General features: G+C 46.4%; 1 protein-coding gene across 6 annotated transcripts in view; it reads left to right on the top strand.

The window, feature by feature from the left end:
* The first annotated feature begins 5243 nt into the window (after positions 1 to 5243).
* MAF (MAF bZIP transcription factor) overlaps positions 5244 to 13957 on the top strand; it is a 192375-nt gene continuing 183661 nt past the window's right edge. For 3 of the 6 annotated variants that reach the window (XM_074912962.1, XM_074912963.1, XM_074912964.1), the window contains exon 1: positions 5405 to 7332. In XM_074912962.1, coding sequence (XP_074769063.1) covers positions 6245 to 7332 — 1088 coding nt within the window. In that variant the 5' untranslated portion in view covers positions 5405 to 6244. Of the gene's footprint in view, positions 5358 to 5404; positions 9593 to 11218; positions 11354 to 13957 lie in introns of those variants that run through there. The other 3 variants (XM_074912961.1, XM_074912960.1, XM_074912965.1) reach the window with 3 other exon arrangements.

Below are 13957 nucleotides of genomic sequence, written 5' to 3'. Positions count from 1 at the left end.
TGCAATTTCGGTTTTTATTTCTTTTAAATAAATAGATTTTTTAGCATCAAAATGTCTTCATTGATTTTTACATTTAGGCAAAGCCATTTATGAAAATTAGCAAACTAGGACATGCGTCATGAAACAAGCACAGTACAAATCTTGTGACACCAACCTTTAGCCACGTCTTAGAGTCACTTGCAGCTTTTCAGTCGCACCTCTGTGCTCTTCCCTTCAGACAGAGAAATTGTTTCTGGATCACACAGAGTTATTCAGAATATTTCTAACGTTTGATGAACGTTATAAGCAAGCAATGAAAATATTCTGCATGCTAAAAAGCCGTCACTTCATTCAGACTCTGGATACACAGAGCAAACTCACAGACTCAGGTGTAGCACCGATGCTGTCTTCCATATAGTGACTGTCAGGCACCTCCAGGGGAATAAAATCGAAGCAGCTGCTAATACCTCACAATTCCTAGAGCCCTCACAATTCCTAAAGCCCTCTCGGATGTGACTCAAAAGCAACCAAGATTTGTTTAAGCCTGCCTTTTCAAACTACTTTTTTTCTAATTTAGCAACATAAACTTTACATACAAATGAATAGAGGTTGTATATTTAGGGTCTGTGCAGAATGGCCAAATAGGAGACTGTATAGGAAAAAAGAAAACATTTTTTTTCTCTCCTTTTGCACAGTTTTGAAACGTAGCAAGTCTGGTGGATTCAGTAACACTAATGCAAAACCGGGAAGTGAAGAGAGAGGAGAAGCAACTTTCATTAACAGAGAGAATTCTACATAAAATATACTGGAGCTGATGGAGGAAAGGAAGAGACAGCCAAGATGTTCAGCTGCAAGTGGAGTCCAATTTGATGCTCAGCGTGAGTTTAAAGGGAAGATTTTCTCAGCCTTAAAATAAAAGAGCAGTATCAGATGCGTATGGGGCAGAAAACTGTCGTCACAGAAATGGATTGTACCAGGCTCGGGAAAAGCGAGAGTGGCAAAAGTAGCTCATTTTGCTGCACTACATTTATAGATGTGCTCATTTGAATGCTCCCAGGAGGACTGGCTTTATGCATCCAGACAAAATATACAGGCATCCTAGCACACAGTATCACGATGATAAAACATGAGCGTAAAGGAGATGCACCACAAATTAACTGGGAATTTTGCCTTTGAATTTTGGGGAGCAGACCCGATTTCCTGCCAGCAGATCTGCTCACATCTTTCATTTCTTGTAGCACCAGCCCTCTGACATAAACAAATTGCTAACACCAAGGACCCGATCCTGCTTCCACTGAATTCAATACAAGTTTTGTCACTGGTTTCAATGGGATCAGGTCCTGCAGTTCTTGAAGCCAGTAGGGTTGGGGTTTTCTCTCGTAAGTAAGGTGGTGTTCATACTGCAGAATGGGCCTAAATGACACTGATTATTCGTATTTAAAGCCAAGCATAAAAACAGAATTAGGGGAAAGAGAGGAACGTCTGAGAAAGTGAGTTTAGAGCAGCATACCTTCATGGCGTGCACCAGGTCAGAAGGAACTCAGCTGAGCAGAGACTGCGGTGGGACAGCCTCAGTTAGCCAAAGCCCATTGGGAAATATTGGGGGGGAACAGAGAGAAGAAATTCACTGTGGAGATCCTTTTTCATCTGCTGCTTCTAAAGAAAACCTTTGAGTCACTCCTTCTTTATTAAAAATAAACAAAACATTGACAGAAGAAATTATTGTCACATACATACACACAGTAATTGATTCTGCTTCTTTGCTGCTGCTTCTTTCCCCTCTTCTCCAATACAGGGTTGTTCTGTGTTTCTGTAACACCACTGGCAAATCAGAATTTATTGTACATATGTTTGTGTTCCACTTAATAAAAAATATACCTATATTTTCAGATAAACTTTGTTAGTAATTCATGAGGTAAGTGACTATTTATGCTAATAAGGGAGAAAGCATAATGCATTACATAAATTTGAATGCAAAATGTTCAATTATGAAGTAAATGCAGGTAATGCAAATAGTAAATTACATCCAATAAAAATATATAAAGAATGTGTCTTCAAAGAGAGAGAGGCTTTTATTTGCGTCTGTGAGTTGTTTAAAGAGAAAAGAATTAATAAATACTGAATTACTCTTATGATGATTTAGCTCATAATTCACCAATCCATAACGACTCCCAGTAATCAGACTGTTGTTTCATACCCTCCAATATAAGGCAGGACTGTTTCCTCAGCAATTTTATCCCTACCAGATTATCTCGTCTGATTCTATTAATTCTCTCCCATAAATCTGCTAACAGTGATATGTGATTTACTTACCCTGTTAACTGATCTGAAGACTGTTAAAAGGATTTATCTAGCACTGCACCTAGGAGCAGTTTATGCCTTATCACTCTGTTACTCTGAAGAAGCCTTTCTGAAATCAATTTGGCTGGTTTCATAGTTAAATTCAGCGGACACTGTTTAGTTCTGCACCATAAAATAAGACACTAGATAAACAAAAGGAGCAATAACTGTACTTAATGTGTTGGTCTTGATATGTGTTTAAGTTATAACAAATTGCACTCTGAGTCCATATAACTCATAACCTGCACGTTTGCTTCTGCTAAATCTTCTGTTAGATACACACACACGCACACACACTTCAGCGATGGAAGTTCTTGCATATGCTGCTGGCGAGCTCGACCCAACGCAGGGCGATCCGAGTGTATTTGGAGTTAATGTTTCGTGTCCCCCTGTGCGATTTGTCAGAAAACTGTCCCACAATAAATATACGTTCGTTTGAAGGCTCATGAACCAGGTCAGCAGCAAACTGGGAGCAAGCAGGGCTCCACGTTATGTCGTCGAACGGAGATGCTTAAAAACAAACCAGAGCAAGAGGCGGTGAGAGGGACGCCAGAGTTTTCCCTCTGCCTGGCTCAGGGCAGGATTGTTACAAACAGTGCTGGGAAAAGGGAGCAGTCTGGGGGAATTGGCCTGCGATAATTGTGGAAAAACTGAAGACTGAATAGCTCTAATTGAAATGAAAGTGTGTGATTGTTATGAAAGAAACACTGTTAATAGAGGACTGTAAATGTTTAGACACCCATTGTGAATAGCCAAATAATAAAGAAAAATACTACTAAAATGAGAATTATATAGTGTAGGGAGGAGAATGTTGCTTCTGAAGGTTATCCAAAAATTGCTAATAATCTTTTTTTCTCTGCTGTGCTGAACAGCAGAGACATTTTGGTGCAGCAGTTCTGTGTAACAATCACACAAGAACAATTTTGTACAACTAATAATTTTACTTGCCGTTCTCGTAGGTCAGAGCTTCAATTAATTTGCAGCGCTTGCTTACATTGGTATCAATTAGGAGACAGTCCCCATTAGCTCACACAATTTCATACTCTTTGTCTAGAGTTCAGAGTTTACTCAGGAAATTTACTCATTTGCAAATGTAGCACTTTGAATCCTCACGTCCAAACAAACTATTTTATGGGGCTGGAGCCACATTTCCACAGCCATCTATCAAACGGGCACTTGAAATACTACGATTGTACATTCTGAAAAGCAATAACCTTTTCATTTAAAAATATTAGCACACATTTTATGTCTCTCATAGGTGAGCACGTTAAGTGATATACAGTACCACATTCATCTTGCTCAGGGAAAAAACAAATACATGGAATTGGACTGTCCTGGGGGGATTTATGCTGTGAGCCTGGAAGTTTTGTTGATTCCAACGACGTGAAGAAACAGGAAAGCTAGCCCGAGTAGTTAAGTTGTATTAACTTTGTCATGAATCGCAGTCTGTAAGATAAAGCTAGCAGATGTCCATGGCTCTGTGCGTGCGGGTGTGTTTCGGGACTGTGCAGAACTGTATTTTAATTTTGTTAGCGATGTTGGTAGCATTTTTTAGCTTTACAGAATTGCCTCTGTGATCGTTTCTAGATGTAGTTATCCTCCTAAATTTGCAGTATGCCCTACCTTTTTTAGCTGCCAGGAACAGTACACGCTGTATGACTTTCAGATGTTAGTACTGGCACTCATACTGATAATGGCATAGTCAGAAGATGTTATCCATTCGTAAATCCACTAGCCAAGTCCTATTTCCTAAGCAGAGATTCTTTGGCTATTGCAAATGATCATTTTCACAGTCGGTGAAAAATTACCCAGAGACTCGCCTGCACCTACAAAGTAATACCCTGCGCAGTTATAAATAGCAAACTCCGAGGGGGAAGGGACCGGACAAGGGGAGAAGGGAGGATTTGAAGTACAATGTTCAAGAAGCTGGTTTAATATATGACCAAGTGTCAGAAGTCAGGTTTCTGAGAATTACTTTTCAGATAAACAACTTTATAGCACTGCACTTAATCTTACTTACTAGAGACATCTCATTTATCACGGAATTACAAGTAACTTTAATTCTATCGATATTCCCATAAAGCCCGGTCGGAAAATCGAGCCTGGCAGCCCCGGAGGCTGCGGGTTTCCCCGGCCCGCGGCGGGGGTTGGCGGGGGAGCCGGGCCGGGGCCGGGGCCGGGGCCGGGGCCGGGCGGGGCCGTTGGCCTCACGGGGGGCACGGCCACCGCCCCGACGGCGCGGCCCGGCCCGGCCCGGCTCCCGCGGCTCCGCACCGGCCGGGGCCCGCCTCGGCACTGACCTTTCGGCGAGAGATGGCGCTGTCGAGGTTTAAACCGAGCCGATCCGCCGCTCCGCGTCCTGCCCGCCCGCCGCCTCCACGGCCCCCCCCGCCCCGGCCCCGGCCCCGGCCCCGGCCCCGGCCCCCTCCCCGCGGTTGGGGGGGGAGGGGGGGGGAAGGCTAAAGTAAATACAATTAGTTCTAAATGTATTAAATTAATTAGTGCGGGCCAGCAGGGCAAGTGCGGCGGGGGCGAGCGCGGGGCTTGCAAACTCGCAGGGCTTTCGCACCTCTCGGCGGATAGAGGGGGGGGGTGGAGCGGGTGGAGGAATCGATGCCCCGTCCGCGTAAAAAAAATAATCGATAAACGACAGAGGCGCTGCGGGAGAGCGGAGCGGAGCGAGGGACGCGGCACCGGCACGGGGGAAGGTCTCCGCGCCCGGCGCGGCGCAGCCCCGCGCTGCCAGCGGCCCCGGAGGCGGCGCCGCGCTGCCGGGTCCCCGCCGGGGCGCAGCGCCCGCCGCTCCCCCCTCCCCGGCCGGAGCCAGCTCCTCCGCGCCCTCGGGTGCCCGCACCGCCCGCCCGGCGGGGGCAGCTCCCGGGCACCCCGCCCCGGGGCAGGGCGCTCGCGCGAAGGCGCGCACGGCCGCGGGGAGCGGCGGCGGCCGGGGCCGTCCCGGCGCGGCGGCGGAGCGGAGCGGGAGGAGCGGGAGGAGCGGAGCGGCCCCGCCGCAGCCCTGTCCCGCACCCGCTTACCCGGTGAGTCCGGCGGGAGGCGGCGGGCAGGAAGGGGTTAAGGCGCTCCCCAGCTGACAGTCAGCTGATGGGGCCCTGATTGACAGCTCCGAAAAGTTTCCTTGTTTCTAGACTATTATGCTAATGAGGGCTGGGATGGCGGCAGCCCATTGGTCCGCCCGCCGAGTCAATTTCCCATTTGACGTCAGGAGCGCTATAAAACTCAGCAATGCTTTTAAACTCTCCTGCTGGATGAAACCTTTAAAATATTTTTCATCTTCTCGCTGTAGCTTTGGGGTCGAGTGTTTTTTTCCTCTCTCTTTTTTTAAACTATTATTATTATTATTATTTTGGTTGCGATATCGACTTTGATTTTTTTTTTTTTTTTTTGCCTTCGCTCTCTTTTCCCTCCTCCCTTCCCCGATGAACGTCTCTTCTCGCTCTGCACTTTGCATGAGAAAGCCCAGAGGAAAGGCACCATGAAGTGTTAAAAATAACAAAACAAACCAACAACAACAACAACAACAAATTTACTCGCAGCAACACCAGCTAACACTTCCAGCTGCAGTTTGCAAGCTGCAAAAGAGAGAGAGAGGAGAGAGAGAAGGGAGGGAGAGAGGAGGAAAAGAAAAAAAAAAAAAAAAACCTTTATGCAAAAGGCGAATAGCGAGAGCCCCTCGCTCTGATGCATCAGCGGCAGCGGAGACTCTGCAAAGGATAACGCGGAGCGGGAGCGAGAGCAGCCGGGGCGAATTGGAGCGGAGGCTGCGAGGGGCCGTGGCGAGAGGCAGAGGCAGGAGAGAGCGGAGCAGAGCTCGCCAAAAATCAAGCTGGCTCACCCGGTGGCAACTCAGAGCAGTCCCCTCGCTCCCGGAGCGCACCCTTTCTGGAGGACTGTCAGCAGCAAAAGGATGGCATCAGAACTGGCAATGAGCAGCTCCGACCTGCCCACCAGTCCCCTGGCCATGGAATATGTTAATGACTTCGATCTGATGAAGTTTGAAGTGAAAAAGGAGCCGGTGGAGACCGATCGCATTATCAGCCAGTGCGGCCGCTTGATCGCCGGGGGATCGCTCTCTTCCACCCCGATGAGCACGCCCTGCAGCTCCGTGCCCCCGTCCCCCAGCTTCTCGGCGCCCAGCCCCGGCTCCGGCACCGACCAGAAGACCCACCTGGAAGACTACTACTGGATGACGGGCTACCCGCAGCAGCTCAACCCGGAGGCGCTGGGCTTCAGCCCCGAGGACGCGGTGGAGGCGCTGATCAACAGCAGCCACCACCCGCTGCCCGGCGCCTTCGATGGCTATGCTAGAGGGCAGCAGCTGGCCGCGGCCGCCGGCGCCGGCGGCTCCGTGCCGGCCGAGGAGATGGGCTCGGCGGCCGCCGTGGTGTCGGCGGTGATCGCCGCGGCGGCGGCGCAGGGCGGCGCGCCCCACTACCACCACCACCACCACCACCCGCACCACGGCGGCGGCGGCGGCGGCGGCGGCGGGCACCCCCACGCCGCGGCGCCGGGCAGCGCGCCGCCCTCCTCCGCCTCCTCGGCCGCCGGCTCCGGCGGCGGCGGCGGCGGCGGCGGCGGCGGCGGCGCCGGGGGGCTGCACCACCCGCACCACGGCGGCGGCGGCGGCGGCGGCGGCGGCCTCCACTTCGACGACCGCTTCTCCGACGAGCAGCTGGTGACCATGTCGGTGCGGGAGCTCAACCGGCAGCTGCGGGGCGTCAGCAAGGAAGAGGTGATCCGGCTGAAGCAGAAGAGGAGGACCCTCAAAAACAGGGGCTATGCCCAGTCCTGCCGCTTCAAGAGGGTCCAGCAGCGGCACGTCCTGGAGTCGGAGAAGAACCAGCTGCTGCAGCAAGTGGAGCACCTAAAGCAGGAGATCTCCAGGCTGGTCCGGGAGAGGGACGCCTACAAGGAAAAGTACGAGAAGCTGGTCAGCAATGGCTTCAGAGAAAACGGATCCAGCAGCGACAACCCTTCCTCTCCAGAGTTTTTCATGTGAGTTCCCACAGCCTTGCCACCTTAACTAAAAGTTCTCCGTGTGAGTTGTTGTTGGGGGCTTTGCTAGAGCGACAACCCAGCTTGCCACCTTCTATTACTTTTTTTTTTTTTTTTTTTTTTAAACTCAAAACACTTTTAAAACAAAGTTGCTTTTTGGGTTGGTTTTTGTTTTTTTTCTTTTTAAGGTGGGCTGGCTCCGTGTTGGCCAACCTAAAGTTCTACATGACTTCCTTTTCTGTTTATTATTTTTTTAATTATTATTATTTTTGTGGGGGCTTGCTGTTGTGTTTTTTTTTTTTTTTTTAAATTTAAAAGATCCAACTCGCCACCAACTCAGTTCTTCATATGAAGCTTGCTCTTCTTTGAAACCTGCCATCCACATTATATATATATTTTTAAGTTCATGAGGTTGTTTTTTTCTTTTGAGCTTGCTGTGTCCAAAAAAGTCAGATTATTTTTTTTTTTGCCATCCTGAGTTCTTCATATGAGATTTGAGCTTTGCAAAAAGAAAAATAAAATTAAAAAAAATAAAAAAAACAATACAAAAACAAAAAAAAATACAAAAACAATGTGAAATTTTTAGACTCCAGCTTGCTGCGTTCCATCAGTTTTTAGCGTTGTTGTGCAAAACTAGAGATATGCCTAGATCAACCTGCCAAAATCAAGCCTGCATCAACCTTCGGTGTGTTCATGTGAGTTTTGGCCTTAATCTGCCAAACGTGAGACTTTAGTCTGCCATTAGAATCCCATACTCATCTCATGCATTACGCTTGCTATTTTGTCTTAGCAACAATGAACTATAACTGTTTCGAAAGACTATGAAAAAGAGACATTATATTAATAAAAAACCCTGCATGCTGGTCATGTATGGTATAATTATTTTTTTTTTCTTTTGCTTGGAAATGGACTTTTGGAGACTATTATGGCATGGCATTCATCCTTTTGTTTTATTGCCTCATCACTTTTTTGGGTTGAAAGCAAAAAAGTGCAACCTTTGATCTTCCTCCTCCTCTTCCTCCCCATTAAAGTTTGCATCTGCTCTAAAACTGCTTTGAGTTACTCAAAACTTCAGACTTCCTTTTAAATGCACTGAAGCATTCCCTCTCAAAAAACCTGCCAGAATGGATTTTGATAACCTAATGTGGCAAAAAAAAAAAAAAAAAAAAAAATCCCAACAAAAAAAAAAACCCAAACAAACACAAAAAGAACTTTGGAAAGATGTTCAAAAACAAAAATCACATCCCACTTGGGGGGGACATTGAAACCATGCTGTTGCCTAAAACAGTCTAAAAATTAATTTTAAGTGATCTGCCCCAGGTTTTTTTTTTTTCCTTTTGCATTTGGTCATTGTCAAATGTGGAATGCTCTGGGTTCCTAGTATATAATTTAATTCTAGTTTCTGTCATCTGTTAGCCCAGTTAAAATGTATGCTACAGATAAAGGAATGTTATAGATAAATTCGAAAGAGTTAGGTCTGTTTAGATGTAGATTTTTTTTTTTTTAAAGATTGATGCACTAAATTGTTTACTGTCGTGATGTAAAGGGGGGTAGAATTTGCAACGGGACTGTTTTAAAAAGTAGTTTATGCAGCATGTGCTTGCAACTTAAATATAAGTTGGGTATATGTAGTCCTTGCTATACCACTGACTGTATTTGAAAACCAAAGTATTAAAAGGGGGAGGCACCCCTGTTTATATCTATAGGGGTATTTTACATTCAAAATGTATGGGTTGGTTGTTTTGTTTTTTTTATTTTTTTTCAAAATTGAAGTATTTGGGACTGAATTGCACTAAGATATAACCTGCAAGCATATAATACAAAAACAACAAAAAAAATTACGAACCTGTTTAGAACGCTAATACAGTTTATGCAGTTATAAAGATGGCATTACTGCACAGTTTTAAAATGATGCAGATTTTTTTACAGTTGTATTGTGGTGCAGAACTGGATTTTCTGTAACTTCAAAAATTCCACAGTTTTAAAGGCAATAATCAGTAAATTTTATTTTCAGGGACTAATATCCTGTCTTTTAAAAAAAAAAAAAAATGGAAAGTAAATCTTACCACAATAAATATAAAAAAATCTTGTCAGTTACTTTTTCTTTTACATATTTTGCTGTGCAAAATTGTTTTATATCTTGAGTTACTAACTAACCACGTGTGATGTTCCTATGTGCTTTTCTTTCATTTTCGACTCTATGGTTATATCAAAAGAGAGAATAATCTACAATAATAAACTGCATTTTTTTGATTCCGTACTCAGTTTCTTAGTCTGTAGTTTAAAGTTCAATAACTCTGAGAGCAGTACTTCAGCGTACTGCCTGGCAAAGGGGTGATGCTGATACAAGAGCTGGACTCAATGATAGCCAGGAGGGGAAGAAGGAAAAAGGATAGCTTCGTGTAAAATGGAACATTGTTGCCCACTAGAAATCAAGTTAATCTTTCAGGTAGATGCAAAACGTGAGCTTTCAGGTGCTGCTTCTGACTTCTCAGTATTACAATAAGCGCAGTTTCAGTGACTCAGGTCGTCCCACCAGGTTTTAGGAGATCTCAAAGGGGAGGTCTGCTTAAAAACCTGATGACATGATATGGCTCTATATTTTGATTGTTTTATGATGGAGTGAAGTGAAAGGGAAGACTTCACATCCTCTTATCATCTGATCCCAGCTAAGCATGCCTGTCTCTAGTAAGAGATGACACCGGATCAGGCTTGGCTTGTCACAGAGCCACTTAACGCTAGATCGAAAGATTTTGTGCCATTTGGGTCCATACTGCCTCCTTTTTTTCTTTTCTTTGCTCCCCCTCCCCCCGTCTTTCATTTGCCCTGTGGTTTTCTTTTTCTTTCTTTTTTTTTTTTTTTTTTTTTTTGCTACAGGCCTTAGAAAGCGCAAAGAAAACTGAGGAGCAGAGAAAACAAAAAATTCAAAGGACTTCCTCCAACTTTTGAGAGTTATTTGTCCTAAACAATCACTGCGAAGGTTAATGTGCTAGAAGTGTTCAGGTCTCCGAGCCCCTCTTCACTTCAGTTCTCCATGTCGAAGGGCATTTCGACTTCGAAAGGCTCCTCAAACCCTCAAGCCCAGTTCGTTTAAAGCCACCTTCCCCGAGAGCCTCCAGTGTCTGTTTTCAGAGCCCTCTCGTGCTCCTTGAATGGGATTATCTGCCCAGTGTATTTGAGAAGCGGAGGCCTCTCTGAAGGATGCTCCAGCCCCTCCAAGATGGGGGTTTTATCTCCAGGCTCAGGCTCATAAACCCAGCATTTTTTTTTTGCCTTTATGTTTTCCTCCCCCCGCTGCTCTTGGTGCAACTTCTTCCCAGCTGTAAGGTCATCCCTCCCGGGTGCTGGTGCCACTGAAAGGAGAGGACCTGTTGCCGTTCCTCTGCCTGGCTGGTCCAGCCCACGGCTTGGACCCCATCCTGCCCTGTGTGCCGAGGTCAGGATGCGACCTTGAGCCCCCCCCGCAGTGCCAGCACCCACGAGAGCCTGCATCAGTGGGCAATGGGTTCTGCTGGAGGTCAATCTGCTATTGCTGAGGTCCCTGTGGAGGGTGTGGACAGCCAGCCCCACCGTGGGTGACAGCGGGTGTTGGTGGCCGTGGCCCCCGATGCCAATGCTGCACCTTGCCCCTCCCCAGCGCCGGGGCACCAACCTGCCCTTTGGCATCTGACCTGCCGTTGCACCAGGGTTTGAGTAATGGTTCAAGCTCCAGATTCTGGTTAATTTGAGTTCTATTTTCTGGTTAATGTGTAATCTGTGGGTAAACTGGTTGCTATTGGCTGAGCAGAGAATTATCTCCTCTCATAAAGACAGGGCTGCTCTTTATTTCTTCTCCCATCTCCCCTTCCCTGGCTGAGCCTTTACTGATGCCTAGGTTTTTTTGCAGGGGGTCACTTAGAGGCTTCACTGCTGCCCTTGCCGAGAGCTCCTGAAGGAGCCCTGCCCGAAGGAAGGGAAGGAACGAGGCCTCTCCTTGGCAAAGCCCCCGCCGAAGCGGCGCTGCAGCCCTCGAGGGAGTGCAGAGCCCCAAGCTCCTGGAGCAGGACCCTCTTCTGGTCCAGCCTCATCCCCGCGCCCCTCTGCTGCTCCAGGCTTCCTTGCAGGCAACGTTAGGACCAGGCATTAGCATTTTTGAAGTATTGTGAACTGATCAAGTAGCACCGAGTGAGGGGAGCAGTGCTACCTCCCTGAAATATCTTTTTTCTCGGAGGAAAAAAAGCCCCATCCTGTTTGAACAGTGATAAGAGCAATCCTTCCTAGGAATAGACTGAGCTCAAAAGGGAAAATTCCCATCACACACCCAACCTGAGAGGGGAAAAAAGCTCTTTCCTAGTTTGGCATCATTATGCCACATTGCAATCTTGCTTTGGAAATAACAAAAAAAAATAAAATCAGCCTTCCTTAGGCTGCACTTGAATTTCAGCCCGAAACACGCCAACTGCCCAACTGAAGGGGAAAAAAAATAGATGTATGTTTTAATGTTCGGTAAAGCAAAGCAAGTGTTGGGGTTCTCTGTACGAATCATTGCAGGGGAGCGCCCACCTTTGCCGCAGGACTGCTTGCTGAGGACTAATTGGAACCGCTCTGCTCTGAATAACCTACATTCATTAATCACCCCTCGCTTGACTCTGGCCTCAATCCTGCTCCCATTGAGCTCGGAGGTACAATCCCTGGGATTTCAAAGGGGAGCAGGATCCCGCTGTTCTCCCGCAGGTACCTCTCTGGCTAAAGCAGGGGGAACGCTGTCCGAGCCAGGCAACCTTCTGTCAAAAGGCGTGCGTGGCCTTAATCTCTCCATCACTAACAACACCCTATTTCTCCCACAGTCCTATAGCGCTTTCCCATTTATTAACTACATTGCAAAGAACTTTCATGTGACCGGTGCCGGGACATATGTGCACAGAGAGTGGCCCTGGCTGGGAAATGGTGTGCACTGCAGTTCAGCCCCCTCCTCCCTCCCCATCCCACCTTACCCTTAAGCCTTTCTTATTTCCGCTCCTAAAATGAAACATAACCCTCTGCCCGACCTCTGGGCTTCTGATGAGCAGAGTCCAAGAGTATTTTTGTGTTTGTGCTGCAGCATTTTCCCTGCTTGAGAAATGTCATCCCAGACCACATCCTAAAAAAAAAAAATTAAAAAAAAAAAAGAGGGGAGAAGGGAGGGAAATATCCCAATCACACCAGTGTATTTTTATTTCTTGAACAATTTCTCACCACCGCTGGGCAGGCACCGTGCGAGAAGTGCCCGTTTGCAAACAGAGAGGTGAGAGCTAGTATTTATTAGAAAGTCTTCTTCGCCCTTCTAAAACAAAAATGCCTGCGCTGAATCAAAATGCCACTTGAAAACTACCCCCACGCGAAACATGGCAGCAAATTTTTAGTTTAAAAAATGAACTTTCCCAGCTCTTTTTTTCCTTTCCTTTCCGAAAGCTTTTGCGCAGCTGTTTCCTCCCCCTCCCTCTGCGTAGTGTGTAGGAAGTTCTTGATCTAGAATCATTCATAATTTTAATACCAATTTCTATTTGACATAATATACTAATATCAGATAGAGAGTGTAGCTGCTTCCTGGATTTAGGGAGGAAATGATGCATATATCAGAATTATCTGCTCAGATGCCAGAACTACATTGGTGTCATTTCAGCATGTGCTGCATTGAAAGGAAATCCTCTATATTTATTACTTCGATCATCAGAGGAGCTAAATGGACCCACTGTTTCTGACACCTGTTCGGATGGCTGAATTTAAAATTTCATGCAAGAAAAAAAAAAAAATCCTACATACTTCAATGGTAGGAAGTAAGATTTTGTAAATAAACTTTCTTCCCTCACTCTTTCCAAATCGTTGTGTTGTGAGCGGCTGCCATGAGACTTGGGCATTCCAGGGGTAGCTATGGAGAGTGTGATAGATTTTGTTTGCTCAGGAGGGACAAAAGACAATCCTGCTTGTACACACACACACACACACACACACACTCGAGCCGTCTGTAGTCAAATGCTTCAGCTATCTAAGTGCAGGTCTCAGTATGAATAACATGAGGTAGCACACCCTAGGATGTGGCAGAGGTGAGCGGCTATTGAGAGAATTTGTCTTTTTAGGAGAGAGCTGAGCATTCAACCACTTCACACGTTTAAGGCTCCTCTAATGAATTTTTTGGGCACAGCACGTACAAATCAATAGATTAAGATACTGTACACTCTGCCGCATCTAATTCTTGACTGCCTGAAATTGTGGGGGAGGACCAAGAATAACATTTGTCACTCTCTGAGGGCTGAGTGCATTCAGATTTGTGAGCTCTAAGCCAACGTGATGCAAAAATAGTCCAGGATGTGACTTAACTTTTCAAGTGAAAAAAAGCAAAAGGCCAGGGATCGGCTGTAGCCGGGTGTAATGTCAGATAGGCAGCTCCAGCTCCAGCCCCAGCTATCTACCACTGTATCAGGCTGACCCGGCACAGTGTGATAACGTCTCCGTGCCCCCGATGCAAGCTGCCCATATCTTATTGCTCTCTGAAATGATCATTTTTCTTTCGCTGTTGCTGTACCCACTTTTTTTTTTTTTTTTTTTTTTTTCTCCCCAAAGTCTAGCTTTTAAACCAGAGCTATTTCCAACGCAGCAGTGAAGTGTG

The sequence above is a fragment of the Athene noctua genome, chromosome 9, assembly GCF_965140245.1.
Source record: "Athene noctua chromosome 9, bAthNoc1.hap1.1, whole genome shotgun sequence".
Lineage (NCBI taxonomy): Eukaryota > Metazoa > Chordata > Aves > Strigiformes > Strigidae > Athene > Athene noctua.
Note: the sequence above shows the minus strand (reverse complement) of the source record. Positions and strands in the feature narration are given on the sequence as shown.